The following is a 17483-nucleotide window of genomic DNA, read 5'->3' as shown; positions in this document are numbered from 1 at the left end:
TCCGGACCCTCGTCACTTCCGGTGACGCTACATCATAACCCAGCTGATGCGATCCCCGGGGCGCATGCGCACAAAGCATTTTCAAGGTCCGATTAAATTCTAAGACTTACAAACAGCTGAGAGGAGGAGGGGCTGAGGTGGGATGCACACATCGCTGCGGGATAATGTTACAACACCGCCGCGTCATCGAGCAAGGAACATGTTGCAGAGCTGACTTGGAGGAGGCGGGAAGGAAGTGAATACTCATACTACATAGTAATGATAAAAAAAATAAGAAACACTAAACATTTTTTTATCATTACTATTTAGTATGAGTATTCACTTCCTTCCCGCCTCCTCTAAGTCAGCTCTGCGCGGCGGTGTTGTAACATTTTCACGCAGCGCTGTGTGCGTCCCACCTCAGCCCCGCCTCCTCTCAGTCAGCTGTTCATAAGTCTTAGAATTTCATCGGACCTTGAAAATGCCTTGTGCGCATGCGCACCGGGGCTCGCAGAAGCTGGTGGTGATGGAGCGTCCCCGGAAGTGACGAGGGTCCGGAATTTTCACAGGTCCGACTAAATTTTAGAACACCGGGACAGGACACGTCATCAGCTGGGCATATCTCCAGAATTATAATAGGAAGTGTGCGTTTAAATGTAACTATGTTCTTTCCATTTAATAAATTATTAGTATACAGGATTTTTATAGTTTCAACAAGTTGCACAGCGCTTTCCAAAATAAAGTGAGACAGTGTAATTACAAGAGGGCCCTGTTCGAGAGAGCTTACAATCTAAATAATATAACCTGTTCTTTTCCTCATTGTCTCCAGGAGGCAGAGAGCCATCCTCAATGCCGCCGATTACAGTTAAAGGATATTATCCCGTTTGAGATGCAGAGACTGACCAAATACCCCCTACTACTGCAGAATATCGCAAACCTCACCGGTAAGTTCCTCTCTCCTGCCCCATCTACATGAGACCTCTACTAAAGTTTTAGGAATTTGCCTGCTGGACACCATGGCTTTGTGGACCTGTCATTAAAATGGACACTTGCAGTAGAATTAATCACCGCTTTGAGTAAAAGTGAAGAAAAGTCTATCTCAACCAAAAAAAGGAATGGCTTCTAAAAGCCATAATGTGACCTAAAGCCTAGGCAGAGATCACGGAGTGCCAGGAGCATTGTGGGCATTCTATGTTATTGGAAGCTGAAGAGAATCTGTTGTTTTCAGACAGGCAGACCCTTGGGCCCTTTGCTTGCTTTTATCTGGCCCCTGGGCACATTCTCTGATACCAACAAGGGTCCATTATTTCCCCCACTTACCCAAATAAAGGGTCAGCATTCCTCCCACTGACACCAATAATGGGGCACTATTCCTCCTACTGACAGCAGTGATGTGGCACTTTCCTTCCACTGAACCCAAAGATGGGGCACTATTCCTCCCATTGACCCCAATGACAGGGCACTATTTCTCCCACTGACACCAGTGAAGGGACACTATTCCTCCCACTGGCACCAATGACGGGGCGCTATTCCTCCCATTCACACAAATGATGGGGCACTCTTTCTCCCACTGACACCAATAATGGGGCACTATTCCTCCTACTGACGCCAGTGATGGGGCACTTTCCTTGGACTGACCCCAAAGACGAGGCACTATTCTTCCCATTGACACCAATGATGAGGCACTATTCCTCCCACTGACACCAATGACGGGGCACTATTCCTCCCACTGACACCAAAGATGGGGCACTATTCCTCCCATTGACACCAATGACGGGGCACTATTCCTCCCACTGACACCAATGATGGGGCACTATTCCTCCCATTGACACCAATGACAGGGCACTATTCCTCCCATTGACACAAATGATGGGGCACTATTCCTCCCATTGACACAAATGATGGGGCACTCTTTCTCCCACTGACACCAATGACGGGGCATTATTCCTCCCATTGGCACCAATGACGGGGAACTATTCCTCCCACTGACACCAATAACGAGGCAATATTCCTCCCATTGACACCAATGGCGAGGCACTATTCCTCCCAGGGCAAAGTCTGCATGTAATTAACAAGACAAGCCCATAGATCAGGGGTCTTTAAACTAAGGCCCTCCAGTTGTTCAGGAACTACAATTCCCATCATGCCTAATCATGTCTGTGAATATCAGAGTTTTACAATGCATCATGGGATGTGTAGTTCTGCAACAGCTAGTGGGCTGTAGTTTGAGGATCCCTGCCATAGATGATCCGATTTTTGAAAGAAAATCCCTCGATTCCCTGTAATGCCTCACAGTGTTATGGTGTTCTGCTGGGGGTGGGGAGAAGTGAGGTGCTGTGTGGAGCCATAGCCGCTGGCAGTGATCCCATGTAAAAAATCTGACAGACTGGTTGTACCCAAGTCGATCGATGGATCCACTTGAATACAATCATCCTGCCAAGGCTGGCTTTAGAAGTGTACCTGTGCCACAGGCATTATGGCGTAAGATGTCCCTGTGACCGCACATCCATAGCATCCCAAGGTATGATTAGCCTGGATTCAGGCCACGCCCCCAACATGTTTCACTCCGCCCCTTGGAGCTTAGTCATGGCGCCGGCAGGCAGCTAATTGGTAGTTTACAGGAAAGCACATTTTTATTTCCACCGAGCATTTATTTTGGGTTATTATTTTAATTTGTACCTGTAAAGCGTAAAATAAAAACTGAATAAAGTGCAGCTTACCAGTCCCAGATTTAGTGGCTGCATTCTTTTTCTTATTTTGTTTTTGTACCTTTTTATTTTATCTGGTTATTCTACCAGTACCACACTTCCTGTCCTAGGGTGACAACACTCATCATACTGTATATATGGAGGAGGAGGGTTGTCACCCTAGACTGCTCTCCTGATTCAGACTACAAACCTGCCTGGTTCTCCTCTGTGAACTACAGACCAACCTTTTCCATTTTGCAATGGAAATGGGAGGGGGAGTTGTTTAGTAGAAACCAGGAGCAAGCAGACTGGGGTGACAACCTTAAATAAAGTGGATGAGCGTTCTCATCCCAAGACAGGAAATGTGTTACTGGCAGGATTACCAGGTGAAAATAAAGGTTAACAAGCCTGAAAAAAGAAAACAAATGCAGTCACTGCATTGAAGGATGAGTAGGCTGAAATATATTACATTTTTGTTCTTGGCGCTTTAACTTTCAGCATCTACAGTATAATAGGTGGAATCCTTTCATGTCAACGTTTTGAACTATGTATATTACCATGAGCCGGATTTCTTTAGAAAACGGGATCAGTGACGTTTTGTTCTACCTTAGCTAAAGACGATGTGATTAAAAAAAAAGTTTTAATTCTACAAAAACGTGAAGAATGAGTGAGCTGCCGCAGAGATTGGTCCCCACCGTTACATTATCACTTCAAAGCCACTAATCATTACTGACAGCCAATTACAAGAGCAGGCTGCTGGAAAGGTACCTGTTACTTTAGTTTTGTTCCCGCCGCGTTGAAGACGCCATGCCTCATTTTCTACAGAAAGACTGAGCTCAGGAGGGACGGAGGTTTCCACCCAAATTTTAACTTTGCAACTATATAGAAGGGCCTTTCTGTTTGGTGGCAAATGCTGGGGACTGGATTGGGTTCCCATATGAGAAAGCTTGCCAGAAGTCACTTTAAGTGATCTTTTTTTTTGACGGATCCAGATGTTGTACAGGTTGCGGTGTTTGTTTCAGTAGAAAATATGGCCTTACAATTTGTGTATACATAAACAAAAAAACTATAAATATAATTCGGAGAGAGCGGGGAGGAAGATTCTTTATAGATTAAATAAATGTACAATTGAATGCCAAGGCACTACCGCCCAATATTAAAAAAATAGGGACCCTCTACTAGTGATCGACCAATATCATTTTTTTATTACCAATACCGATATTTTGGTCATCGGATATCGGTATTGGCCGATATTTTCGGACATTTAAAAATGTTTTTTTTTTTCACAGATACTGTTGTGGAGCCCAAACCCCTCCTCTGCACTTAAAAGCATTCAAAACGCCAAGTTTGGCTGTTTTGAATGCTCACATTTTTTTTAATTTAGCGCCGAGTATCCGGAAGTGATGTCATGACATCACTATCGGGTTTTTTACATGGAGACCTGATCAGAGCCCAATGTGGCTTTGATTGGGTCTTCTCTTTGGCGGCCATGCAGGTAGGATGCCGGGTCTCCCGGTGGGACGGGAGACCCGGGCGAGCCACGGAAAGTGGCGGGAGACGTCCCCTCCCGTTCCTTGTAATGACAGCCGAGCGGCTTCTCAGCCGCATCGGTTGTCATTACAAGACAGCTGACGATCGGCTATTGATGCCGGTACCGGGGTGATGCCTCTAGCTGCAGGCATCACTCCGGTATAGCACTTTCCGAAATATTGGTAATATTGGTAACCTCCGGGGCCGATTCCGATATATCGGAGAAAGTGCATATCAGCCCTCGATATATCGGTGCTGCCGATAATCGGTCGATCTCTACCCTATCCCCCAAATGGGGAAAGAGGCAGGAAAAATAAAGGGGGTTTAACCACTTTACCACCGGAGGATTTTGCTGTCTTACGTCCAGGCCACTTTTTGCGATTCGGCGCTGTGCGACTTTAACTGACAATTGCGCGGTCGTGCGACGCTGTACCCAAACAAAATTTACGTCCTTTTTTTCCCACAAACAGAGCTTTCTTTTGGTGGTATTTGATCACCTGTGCAATTTTTACTTTTTGCGCTATAAACCAAAAAATAGCGTTTATTTTGCGCGGTCGTGCGACGCTGTACCCAAACAAAATTTACGTCCTTTTTTTCCCACAAACAGAGCTTTCTTTTGGTGGTATTTGATCACCTATGCGATTTTTACTTTTTGCGCTATAAACCAAAAAATAGCGTTTATTTTGAAAAAATAACAATATTTTTAAAAAATTTTTATATGAAATTCCCCCCCAAAAAAATGTAAAAATCAAAATTTGATTTCTGCTACCTATGTTTGGTAAAAAAAATCACAGTAAGCGTATTTTGATTGTTTTGCGCAAAAGTTATTGCGTTTACTAACTAAGGGAAAGATTTTTGTCATTTTTGGTGTTTTTTTTGGCGGCGATCTGCGATTATTTTTTTTGCGGGACTGCGACATTGCGGCGGACAGATCGGACCCCTAACTGACATTTTTGACACTTTTGGGGTTACCAGTGACATTACTGCAGTAATCAGTGCTATATATATGCACTGTTACTGTAAAAATGACACTGGCAGTGAAGGGGTTAATTTTATTGGAGAGGGAGGGGTTAATGTATGCCTGGTGCTTACTAACGTGTGGGGAGAGGTGACTGTGTGAGTCAGGGACAGATCGGATGTTCAGCTATGCTGAACACTCCGATCTGTCACTCCCTGTCACTTAGGAGATCCGCCCGCTCTGTTTACACAAGCGGGCGGATCTCCAAACTAGATTCCCCGACGATCGGGGAAGAGCGGCGGCGATCGCCGCTGCTCCTCCCCTGGCCCGACTCCCGCTGTGACTGAACACGGCGGGAGCGAGCCTCCGGCGGCGCGCGCGCGCCGCCCACAAGGGGCAGAGTCCAGCGACGTAGGTCTACGTCGCTGGACGATAACGAGCCACATTGCTGCAGTAGCAGCAATGTGAGCGGAGGCAAAGTGGTTAATTGTGCCAGGCATAAATGCAAAAATATGTAAAATCCAAAGAGTTTTTATTGAAGCATCAAATATTAAAAACAGTGTACGTTTTTCTAAAAAGTGCAACCGATTTAACACGGGTACATGCGATGTGGGTAATTCAGGATCAATGAGTTTCGCCCTATACGGGGGCTTCTTCAGGATCCAAATATGTAGAATTAGTACCACTATACGACAAATAGCAGTAGCCTGAAGCGTAAGAATGAGATCACCGCTGGATTTCAGTATCTCTTCCCACCATCATGTGCCTGGTGATTGTCTGCTAAGACTGAGTGCTGTACTGTGAGAAGACGATAGAATGTCACATTTCCTGATATCTCCTGATTCAACATTTGTATTATACAGTATTATTATAATATGAATTACAGGGCTACATTTACAGAAGTGTTTAAAACCATTCTGTGTGGTTTTGTGATCAGCAGTTTCCATAATTGTCAGTCTTGTCTAGAAAGTGACTTCACTGAAAGAAAGACTTCTGGGAAGTTGCAGTTCCTCACTTTTATCATTTTGTCTTTTAGAGGAAGACGAGGAGAAGCAAAAAGTACAGAAAGCGGCTGAGAGTTGTCGGCAGATCCTGAACCACGTTAATACAGAAGTCCGAGAGATGGAGAATAAGATGGTAGGATTTAGCTGTGTGTGAATGAGTTGTCATTTCTGCTGTGATCATGCAGCCAGTGTGGCACGGGTTCAGAGATGCTGCCAGAATAATTTGACTCTTATAGGTAATGGTTTGGTTGTTTGTATTTTTCTCCCTGTTTAGGCATAACTGCTTTCCTTGCATGGTAACGCTCATCAATGGATGAGCTGCAATACCAGTTTTCACCTATAGGTGGTGATTAGCTGTCAGTGTCCACAGCCAGTGTGCGAGTTAGGGGATTTGAAAACCCCACTTTTCTCCCCCTGTCTTTCTGTAGGGCTTCCCGGATGGGTCACTGTGATTCTGATTGGTCAGTGCTGGCATGTGACCGCCTTGACCAGTTGGAATTGCACTGATCTGTCCTGGAAGCCCTACAGAAATAAGGGGAAGAAGAGCGGGGCTCTCTAATCCCCGGACCACTGCACGGGCACTAACAGCTCACCACCCACAGAGGTAAGTACAGGGGGGACGTAGGGGGTGTAGGGTGTTAGTTCACGTTTCATTATTTTCTGAAAAGGTGAACTAAACCTTTGCAATTAATCTTTTATTTTGCCCATGCAGGCCAATGAAACAGATTCACTTCAACTATTTGCCAACTGCCCTATAGAAGATTTACTGCTACAGGGCGGCCGATCGGTGCAGAATCAAATATATATATATATATATATATATATATATAACGAGCAGGGCCCTCTAGTTCCTCCTGTATTGAATTGTATTGTCTTCCCTCACATTGTAAAGCGCTGCGCAAACTGTTGGCACTATATAAATCCTGTATAATAATAATTTTATATAATATAAATATATAATATAAATATATGTGTGTGTGATTCTGCAATCCCGCATAGGGGGTGTGCTGGTTCTGCTGCAAGGCTTAATTGTTAATTTAGTCCAGGGGGAAGTTAAAAGTGGTTGTAAAGGCTAAAGGTTTTTTACCTTCATGCATTCTATGATTGCTGGTATTCGTTATTTTTATTTTTTTCACAATAATTACACTGAATAAGGAAAAAAGTAACCAATACTGGCAATCCTATTTAATTGGTCTGGCTGTGATAAATTAAATAAGAATAAAATAGGATTGGCTACTATAGGCACTGTACACATCATTTCTGCCTTGTTGAGTAAATATTTTAATGAGATATTAAATATAGCATTAAAAAAAAAATTAAAATTACATTTTCACTGAGTTAGGATGCAGAAAGACTTACAGTGGAGCACAGCACTGGACAGGAGTGGGAGCTGCCAAAGCTGCCTTTTCCTATAAACAAGCTGGTAATTGATTGCTAGGCATTCCAAACAATCAATCACCAGCTTTTTAAAAGAAAAAGTAAACTTTGGCAGCTCCTGCCCAACCCCCCTCCCCACCCCACCTCATCTAGTTCTTTGCCGACTCCCACTGTATGCTAGGACCTGCTAAGAGAATGACAGGGGGCGGAGGCTGAGAGTAGAATCTGCTCCTGTTCAACCCCACTGCTGCTCCACACTCGCCCTCAGCCTATTTCCACTCGCCTAATGCAAGCAGGCGACTGGAAATTTAAGGGGCTGAGGGAAGTATAACATGTTTGCTATTTAAAAAAAAAAAAAAAAAGTTTGACTTTAATATCACATTAACCATTTGCCGACCGCCTATATACGGCGGCGGTCAGCCCCTCCCAGGCAAAGTGGCGTACCGGTACGTCATTAGCCTGGGAGCGAATAGGGGGCGAGCGCCCGCCGCTGGAGGCGCGCTCCCGCCCCCGCTCATACCCGACGAAGCCGGCGCGTGTGACCGGCGGACCCGATGTCCGCCGCTCACTCACGATCGTCGGGTAGAGAGGGAGAAAGGCAGGCGGCTAATGTAAACAAAGCCGCCTGTCATTCTCCCCGGTGTAACAGCACAGATCACTCGGTACTGCTATGTAGGACCGTTGATCTGTGCTTTTACATCACAAGCCACATCCAATGACAGTTAGAAACACGCCCCTAGGGACACACTTAACCCCTCCCTCTCCAATAAAGTTAACCCCTTCCTTCCCAGTGTCATTTTTACAGTAACAGTGCATATGTATAGCACTGATTACTGTAGTAATGTCACTGTTAATGTCACTGTGTCAAAAATGTCAGTCAAGGGTCCGATCTGTCCGCCGCAATGTCGCAGTACCGCACAAAAAATCGCAGATCGCTGCCATTATGCGTTAAAAAAAAAAAAACAACAAAAATGACAGAAATCTTTCCCTTAGTTAGTAAACGCAATAACTTTTGGGCAAACCAATCAAAATACGCTTATTGTGATTTTTTTTTTTACCAAACATAGGTAGCAGAAAACAAATTGGCCAAAAATGAAAAAAAAAATAGATTTTTACATTTTTTTGGGGGGGGGGGGGATTTCATATAAAAAAAAGTGAAAAATATTGTTATTGTTGCAAAATTGTCGCTCTTTTTTTGTTTATAGCGCATGATCAAAAAATCGCACGGGTGATCAAATACCACCAAAAGAAAGCTCTGTTTGTGGGAAAAAAGGACATCAAATTCGTTTGGGTACAGCGTCGCACGACCGCGCAATTGTCCGTTAAAGTCACGAAGTGCCGAATCGCAAAATACCCCCTGGTCAGGAAGGGGGTAAAATCTTCCGGGGCTTAAGTGGTTAAAAGCTCTTATACTTGCCTGATCCTCCCCTCCCCCACACTCTGGCAATGGACTATCCCTTGGTGTCACATCCAATGCATTGGTCTTGAAGACGTCAGGACCTTACAATGCTGGAACATGGGGGAGAATGTGCTGTGAGGACCAGTCTAGCAGCGCAAAGGATCAGGCTAATCTAATTTAACCAGTCCTCTAGACCTAAATGTGCAATTAATCTTTGCAATGTGAGCCCAGCTCTACTGCAAGGGATACGTTTAAGGTTTCCTGGAGTTGGGCTTTAAATTTTACAAGAAGCAATTAATTTGGTGGTATAGATCCCCAGTGAGCATCTGTTGTCATGGATTAGGTTGATTATTTGGGTTAATCAATGTACTGTATATGTGTTGCTATGACTTCTAATGGTGCCTATAAGCAGCCCATTGATTATTGTACTCTTTCTTTAATAATGTAAAGCCTTTCAATTGATGGATGCCTGTTCACATATCAGATGCTTGTGATGTTGTATGAGGGAAGCATGCCAATGCTGTTTTGGTAGTCACTTGGCCTCTGATGTTGTATGGAATACCTTATGACAGTTTGCAGATTTGTCTATCACAATGGCCATACCTGTAGCTGATTGTAACTTCTAAAAGTATGGGCAGGCCTTTTACTTGTGTTTAGGCAGCTTTAATATGTGTGTATAATGTATATCTTTATTGTCCTTAACAGAAACTTACTGATTACCAAAGACGTCTTGATATGTCAAACTTGAAGCAGAGCAATGACCCGCTGTTCAATGAGTTTAAGGTAAGAGCCAGATAAAACGACTTCTCTTCTTTAAAAGGACCGGTCGTCAATGAGCAATCCTAGTGATATGAATTTCCTCTTTCGAACGGTTATCCTAGTACAGCCTTACCTACCAAGGGTTTCTTGATTTTTAAAATGTACTTGTATTCTTTTTTTTTTTTCAAATATTAAATTTTTATTGAAGTGGTCAAAGATTAGTAACAACAGGACACATAGAAAACAACCACTGTATACAATCCTCCAGCGAGGGTAAAGCAAAATGTAAGGAAAACAAAACCATCATAGAGCTAAGAGTACAACTGAGTCTACTGGATGTAAAAGGAAGACATCGAATACAGACCCCACCGAAGCGGGAAGTGATCGTAAGACCTTGAGGTAGACAGTATATCCGAAAAGATCCTACTCAAACAAAAAAACGGCTATAAACAAGTGGTATAACATGGTGAGGAAAGCCTCCACATTTCATTGCATGTGTAGTGGTACTTGGCACCATAAAAAACATAAAAAGACAGAGAGATAAGACCGAGTCAGAGCAAGAAAGAGAGAAGGAAAGAGGAAAGGAGGAAGGGGAAAAGAGGGCGGAGGGGGGGGGGGGGAGAGAGCAGGGGCCGTAGAGCCGAGCCAGTACACCCGACCAAGCCATGTACACCAGCGGAGCTCATGGGCACATCAGGGCTTTCCCCCTGTCAGAGATAAGAAACAAATTCCAGTGACCCCATATCTTTTCGTATCTCTCGCGTTTGTGGAGCGCTGGGAGGGTCAGGTCCTCCATCTTGTTGATGTCCTCCAACCTTCGCATGAAATCCCTGATGGTGGGTGTTTGGGTAGTCTTCCAATAAACCGGAATATAAGACTTCGCTGCAGACAATACAGGGGGCAGGATCAATTTTTTTATATTTCCTCAGTGGTATGCTCGATAGTTGCAAAAGAAAGAAGGCTGGGGTGTCTGGGATGTTGTGGTCCGTGAGGTCCCGCAAGAGGGAGCCAACCGCCGACCAGAAACCCCGGAGCCTTGGGCAGGACTAGAAGATGTGGAGGTGAGTGCCCCGTTCCTCCTGACACCTCCAGCATATGTCAGACGTCCCTGGGAACATCCTACGGAGAAAAGGGGGCGCCCTATACCACCGCGTCAGCAATTTGTAGTTAGATTCCTGCAGTTTCATACAGGTCGGTGTCTTCAATGCAGTAAGGTCCCGCAAGAGGGAGCCAACCGCCGACCAGAAACCCCGGAGCCTTGGGCAGGACCAGAAGATGTGGAGGTGAGTGCCCCGTTCCTCCTGACACCTCCAGCATATGTCAGACGTCCCTGGGAACATCCTACGGAGAAAAGGCGGCACCCTATACCACCTCGTCAGCAATTTGTAGTTAGATTCCTGCAGTTTCGTACAGGTCGGTGTCTTCAATGCAATAGTGCAAAGGTTTAGTCGTTGAGTCGGCGAAAGCGTCAACTGTAGATCCCGCTCCCATTTGGAGATAAATGCAGGGGTAAAGTCCTCTGCCGGAGTTACCAGCAGAGTATATGCCTGCGATAGGGTGTGGGGTAGAATCCCGTCCCCGGAGCATAAAACTTCGTAAGCAGTGAGTTCCCTGCTGAAAAGGTCCGGTGCAGGTAATGAGTGGAGAAAGTGGTGGAGTACTTGTATTCTCTCCTTGTCATATTAGAAGTAGAACTCTAGTGTCTCCTGTTTAAACTCAATTGTGATGACAGAAACTCAAAAAAAAAATGTAATGACATTTTTACCAGGATTACATAAAATAAAACTAAAGATTTCGACTCGCGCAACCTGGAAACTGCTTCTGTTATCAGCTGTGAGCTCCAGCAGAAGGCAGGTCAGCCTCTGAGGAGGCCTTACGGTCTGACACTTTTCTGACTTTTTTGCACTACAGGTAAAGAACACGTGACTAGCAATGCACACATATCCCTAAAGTGTATGGCTGCACCATTTTAAGAACCTAAAGTGTACTGTATCTAAACACCTGGTGCCCAACCTGCAGCCCTTTGGCACTTTTTATGTGGCTCCTGCAGACACTAATCCGTGTTCCCCTATTATCATAGTGATTTCTAACCGCCTCATTATTATGTCTCCAGACTCTGGCTGTCTCCTGAAGTATGTCCCCAGTCTCCAACTCTTATAGAATGTTCACAGTCTCTGACCATCTCTTGTATTATGCCCATAGTTACATATAGTTACATAGTTAGTCAGGTTGAAAAAACACACAAGTCCATCCCATTCAACCATAAAAAAAAAAAACAGTATTGAAAACCCAACCATACAATCCCATATACACAATCCTATACCCGCAGTTGATCCAGAGGAAGGCGAAAATATGCATGGTCCAATTTGCTACAGCAGGGGAAAAAAATTCCTTCCCGATCCCCCGAGAAGCAATCGGATATTCCCTGGATCAACTTTACCTAAAAAAAAATGTTAGTACCCATTTATATTATGTACACCTAGGAAAGAATCCAGGCCTTTTTTAAAGCAATCTAGTGAGCTAGCCAGAACCACCTCTGGAGGGAGTCTATTCCACATTTTCACAGCTCTTATGGTGAAGAAACCTTTCCGTATTTGGAGACTAAATCTGTTTTCCTCTAGATGTAAAGAGTGCCCCCTTGTCCTCTGTGTTGACCTTAAACAGAACAACTCAAACCCAAGTTCACTATATGGACCCCCTATGTATTTATACATGGTGATCATATCCCCCCTTAACCACTTTACCACCGGAGGATTTTGCTGTCTTCCGTCCAGGCCACTTTTTGCGATTCGGCGCTGTGCGACTTCAACTGACAATTGCGCGGTCGTGCGACGCCGTACCCAAACAAAATTTACGTCCTTTTTTTCCCACAAACAGAGCTTTCTTTTGGTGGTATTTGATCACCTGTGCGATTTTTACTTTTTGCGCTATAAACAAAAAAAGAGCATTTATTTTGAAAAAATAACAATATTTTTAACATTTTTTTTATATGAAATTCCCCCCAAAAAAGATGTAAAAACCAATTTTTTTAAAAATTTTTGGCCAATTTGTTTTATGCTACATATGTTTGGTAAAAAAAATCGCAATAAGCGTATTTTGATTGGTTTGCGCAAAAGTTATTGCGTTTACTAACAAAGGGAAAGATTTCTGTCATTTTTGGTGTTTTTTTTTTAACGCGTAATGGTGGCGATCTGCGATTTTTTTTGCGGGACTGCGACATTGCGGCGGACAGACCGGACCCCTGACTGACATTTTGGACACTTTTGGGGGTACCAGTGACATTACTGCAGTAATCAGTGCTATAAATATGCACTGTTACTGTAAAAATGACACTGGCAGGGAAGGGGTTAATTTTATTGGAGAGGGAGGGGTTAATGTATGCCTGGTGCTTACTGACGTGTAGGGGGGGAGGTGACTATGTGATTCATGGACAGATCGGATGTCCAGCTATGCTGAACAGTCCGATCTGTCACTCCCTGTCACTATGGAGATCCGCCCGCTGTGTTTACACACAGCGGGCGGATCTCCAGACTCGATCCCCGACGATCGGGTAAGAGCAGCGGCGATCGCCGCTGCTCCTCCCCTGGCCCGACTCCCGCTGTGAATGAAAACAGTGGGAGCGAGCCTCCGGCGGCGCGCAAGCGCCGCCCAGAAGGGGGAGTGTCCAGTCACGTTAATACTACGTGGCTGGACGATAACGAACCACTCTGCCGCAGTAGTATTACTGCGAGCGGTTGCAGAGTGGTTAATCTCCTCTTCTCAAGAGAGAATAAATTCAGTTCCTCTAATCTTTCCTCATAGCTGAGGTCCTCCATGCCTCTTGTCAGTTTGGTTGCCCTTCTCTGCACTTTCTCCAGTTCCCCAATATCCTTTTTAAGAACTGGTGCCCAAAACTGAACTGATTATTCCAGATGAGGTCTTACTAATGATGTGTACAGGGGCAAAATTACATCTCTAGTCTTTGACTATATCCTGTTGTGTGTCTCCTTTCTCTGATAATATATATATTTACTGAATTTTATGTGCAGCCCTTTAGTGATGTTGGGGGCCACAAGAAAGTTGACCACCACCAATCTAAACCCAAAAACAAAATATTGTACATTGAAGCTTCCCAGTCCTTAGATTTAGGGGCTGTATTAGTTTTCACTTTTTCAGGCTAAGAACATTTTCATCAAGTACAGAAAATACATGTTGATCTTGCCAGAAATGCAATGTCCTGGTCACTTCAGAGAATAAAATAAGACACAAAGAACCTTATATTTATTTTTTTAACTAATAGCCCCATCAATCCACCATGATTACATGAAGATGTAATTACACCATGTAATTACACCATGATTACATGAAGATGTAATTACACCATGATTACATGGAGATAAACAAAGGCAGGCATGTTTGAAGTCCAGTCTTTGCCATAACCATTGCTTCCTCCATAGATACAATGGAGAAATGAGTGTAGATACACTATGTTACCAAAAGTATTGGGGCGCCTGCCTTTTCACCGCACATAAATTTTAATGGCATCCCAGTCTTAGTCCATAGGGTTTAATATTGAGGTGGCCCACCCTTAGCAGCTATAACAGCTTCAACTCTTCTGGTAAGGCTGTCCACAAGGTTTAGGAGTGTGTCTATGGGAATGTTTGACCATTCTTCCAAAAGTGCATTTGTGAGGTCAGGCACTGATGTTAGAGAGAAGGCCTGGCTCGCAATCTCTGATCTAATTCATGCTAAAGGTGTTCTAGCGGGTTGAGGTCAGGAATCAGGCCAGTCAAGTTCCTCCACCCCAAATGTGCTCATCCATGTCTTTATGGACCTTGCTTTGTGCACTGGTCCAAATCATTTGGTGGAGGGGGGATTATGGTGTGGGGTTGTTTTTCAGGGGTTGGGCTTGGCCCCTTAGTTCCAGTGAAGGAAATTCCTAAGCCGTCAGCATACCAAGACATTTTGGACAATTGCAATCTCCCAAATTTGTGGGGACAGTTTGGGGATGGACCCTTCCTGTTCCAACATGACTGTGCACCAGTGCACAAAGCAAGGTCTATAAAGATATGGATGGGTGAGTTTGGGGCGGAGGAACTTGACTGGCCTGCACAGAGTCCTGACGCTTCTGAAAGAATAGTCAAACACTCCTAAACCTTGTGGACAGCCTTCCCAGAAGAGTTGAAGCTGTAATAGCTGCAAAGGGTGGGCCAACTCAATATAAAACCCTACCGACTAAGACTGGGATGCCCTTAAAGTTCATGTGCGTGTAAGGGCAGGCATCCCAATACTTTTATATATATATATATATATATATATATATATAGTGTATATGACAGGACAGGGAGGATTTGCAGAGTTACCAGGTGAAAATAAAGGCAAAATGCATGTTGGATAAAACAATGCAGCCACCTCATCTGAGGGCTAGTAAGTTGAAATATATTACATTTTCATTTTTGGGTTTAGATACACTTTAAAATATTATTATTAATAGTGCAATCCTACCTCTTGTAGATATTTGTGTACTGTTATTTACTTGCGTTCTCTTTCTGTAAGTTTTTTAAATCTTTGTTAAAGGCAAGACAGACCGCTTTATAGCCTAACACTTCTTATCTGACAAGGAGAGAATAAAGTAAATTAGAAAAAACAGGCCACCCCCTCAGAGGATTTAAATCCATACAAATACCCATTTCTAACTAGTTCCCCTTAAGAGGTCAATATAAAACACAATATAAAAGACATACAGTATCTGTTTACCAAGAACAAGAGGCAGGTAAGTTGCAAATCACTTACCCACATATCCTTAAAGAGGTTGTTTTTTTTTTTTGCAAGCTGAAAGATAAACACATAATGAGCTAGTATGCATCGCATACTAGCTCATTATGAAATACTTACCTTAGAACGAGCCCCCGTCGTGCCGTCCGCTCACCTCTATGATGGGCGACATGTCCAGTCGCCCGTCTTCCGGGATCGCGGCATCCGGCCATCTGATTGGCCGGAGCCGCTGTGACGTCACTCCCGCGCACGCGAGCCGACAGTCACGGCACGGGTCTCTGAAGAAACGGCACCAGCGGCCGTTCCTTCAGAGCGCATGCGCCAGTGACGTCACTGGCTGCATGTAAGGTAAATATCTCCTAAACGGTACATGTTTAGGAGATATTTACAAGACCTATAGGTAAGCCTTATTATAGGCTTGCCTATAGATAAAAGTGTCAGAGGAGGGTTTACTTCCTCTTTAAAGGCAAATGTAGCCTTAGGGGTGGTATATATCACTACCTCCATGAATTATAAGCAGCTTGTCGCTGGGCCAATAGAGGCTGATGTTCAGATGTTTTTTTATGCTGGATTGTTGTCACCCCATATTAAATTCTCTCCTCCTCCCCTGCTTTTTTTTTTTTTTTTCAGAACATTGATATCAGCAGGAAAAATCTCATCTATGAGGGAGCACTTACTTGGAGAGTCAGCAGGGACAAGTCAGTAGGTGAGAACATACATCATTGTTATATGTCTCTAGTTTTTTCCCTTGTTCCTAAATGTGTTCTGTGTCTGGTATTAGAAGAGGATAAAGGTTTAGACCAGAGTTTTTTTCAACTGAGGTGCTGCGGCACCCTTGAGTGCCATAGAGAGTCCCCAGGGGTACCGCGACAAAATGGCACAAAACCCTGTACAGTCCAACCATGAAAAGTTTACTGTGTTAAGTTCTGAGTACAAAGAGGAGAGAGAGCATATCCTGTTCCTCCTCTGGGCTCTCTCCCCCTTTATGCTGTTATCTGTGTTTTTGTCAGCAAACCTGAAAGCTGTCTAAGCCAACTGCCTGTGTCCTACCAACTGATGATGTCATTGGTTACTAAGGAAAGGTTGGGCAGCTTATACAGCTTGTACAGCTTCCAGTTTTGCCAGAAAAATACAGATAACAGCATATTACTTGGCAGGTATGCACTTAAGAAGAAAGCATTTTATATCAAACGGGTTCACGCTAACCGGGATTACAGGGAAATCGCATCTGCAGCATTTTGTTCTTTAAGCATAGCCCATGATCTGTCCTACTGAATAGACCATTATAGTGCACTTATCTCTTTCTTTACCTTTTCATCACCCTTAAATTCTCATTCATCAGATGTTCACGTCCTGCTGTTGGATGACATCATGATGCTACTTCAGAAGCAGGATGAGCGTTTAGTCTTGAAGTGCCAAAGTCGGACACTCACCCCAACGCCTGATGGGAAGCTGATGCTGAGTCCAATCATTAAGCTAAACACTGCAATGGCTCGAGAAGTGGCTACTGGTGAGTATCCGAAATCCAACACCAGCCGAAATACTTTAGAACCTTAGTAATGATATTAACCACATTAGGGGGATTTCTCTTGCTTCGTATTCCTGTGACACCAGGACAAGATTTAAGGGGTCGATGGGAAAATATAGACAGTGATCAAAATCTATACCAGGGGTGGACATTCCTGGTGAGGTGGAGACAAAATTAAAGAGATCAAGGGTACAGCAATCTTTTTTATTTAATAAAAATATCCTATATGTGTCACTGTCATTTATAAAAAGTGCTCCTCATTTACACGCTTCCCTACAGCGACTTCCATAAGACTGTGAAATTGATGACAAAATCGGTTTCTAGGAGAATTCCAACATACAAGCTGTCAAACTAGCGGCCGGGTTCAGCTTTCTTGTCTCCTTTACAAAATTAGAGAACTTTTAGTGACACCACATTGTGAGTCCTAATTAAAATGCAGCGCCAAGTCACTGCACCCAGAACACGGCTGTGCGCTCTCTTCCTACTGATTTTGGTTTGGTTTGGGAAG

The 17483-nt window shown here is 44.0% G+C and overlaps 1 protein-coding gene across 1 annotated transcript in view; it reads left to right on the top strand.

Annotated features, from left to right (window-relative positions):
• The window catches only part of ARHGEF1 (Rho guanine nucleotide exchange factor 1), a 127971-nt gene that overhangs the window by 91314 nt on the left and 19174 nt on the right, over window positions 1-17483 (top strand). The window contains exons 19-23 of the mRNA XM_082273127.1: window positions 809-923; window positions 6191-6291; window positions 9640-9717; window positions 16078-16153; window positions 16790-16957. Coding sequence (XP_082129253.1) covers window positions 809-923; window positions 6191-6291; window positions 9640-9717; window positions 16078-16153; window positions 16790-16957 — 538 coding nt within the window. The remainder of the gene's footprint in view (window positions 1-808; window positions 924-6190; window positions 6292-9639; window positions 9718-16077; window positions 16154-16789; window positions 16958-17483) is intronic.

The sequence above is a fragment of the Pelophylax lessonae genome, assembly GCF_965119305.1.
Source record: "Pelophylax lessonae genome assembly, chromosome: 12".
Lineage (NCBI taxonomy): Eukaryota > Metazoa > Chordata > Amphibia > Anura > Ranidae > Pelophylax > Pelophylax lessonae.
This window is presented reverse-complemented; position numbering and strand designations above follow the sequence as displayed.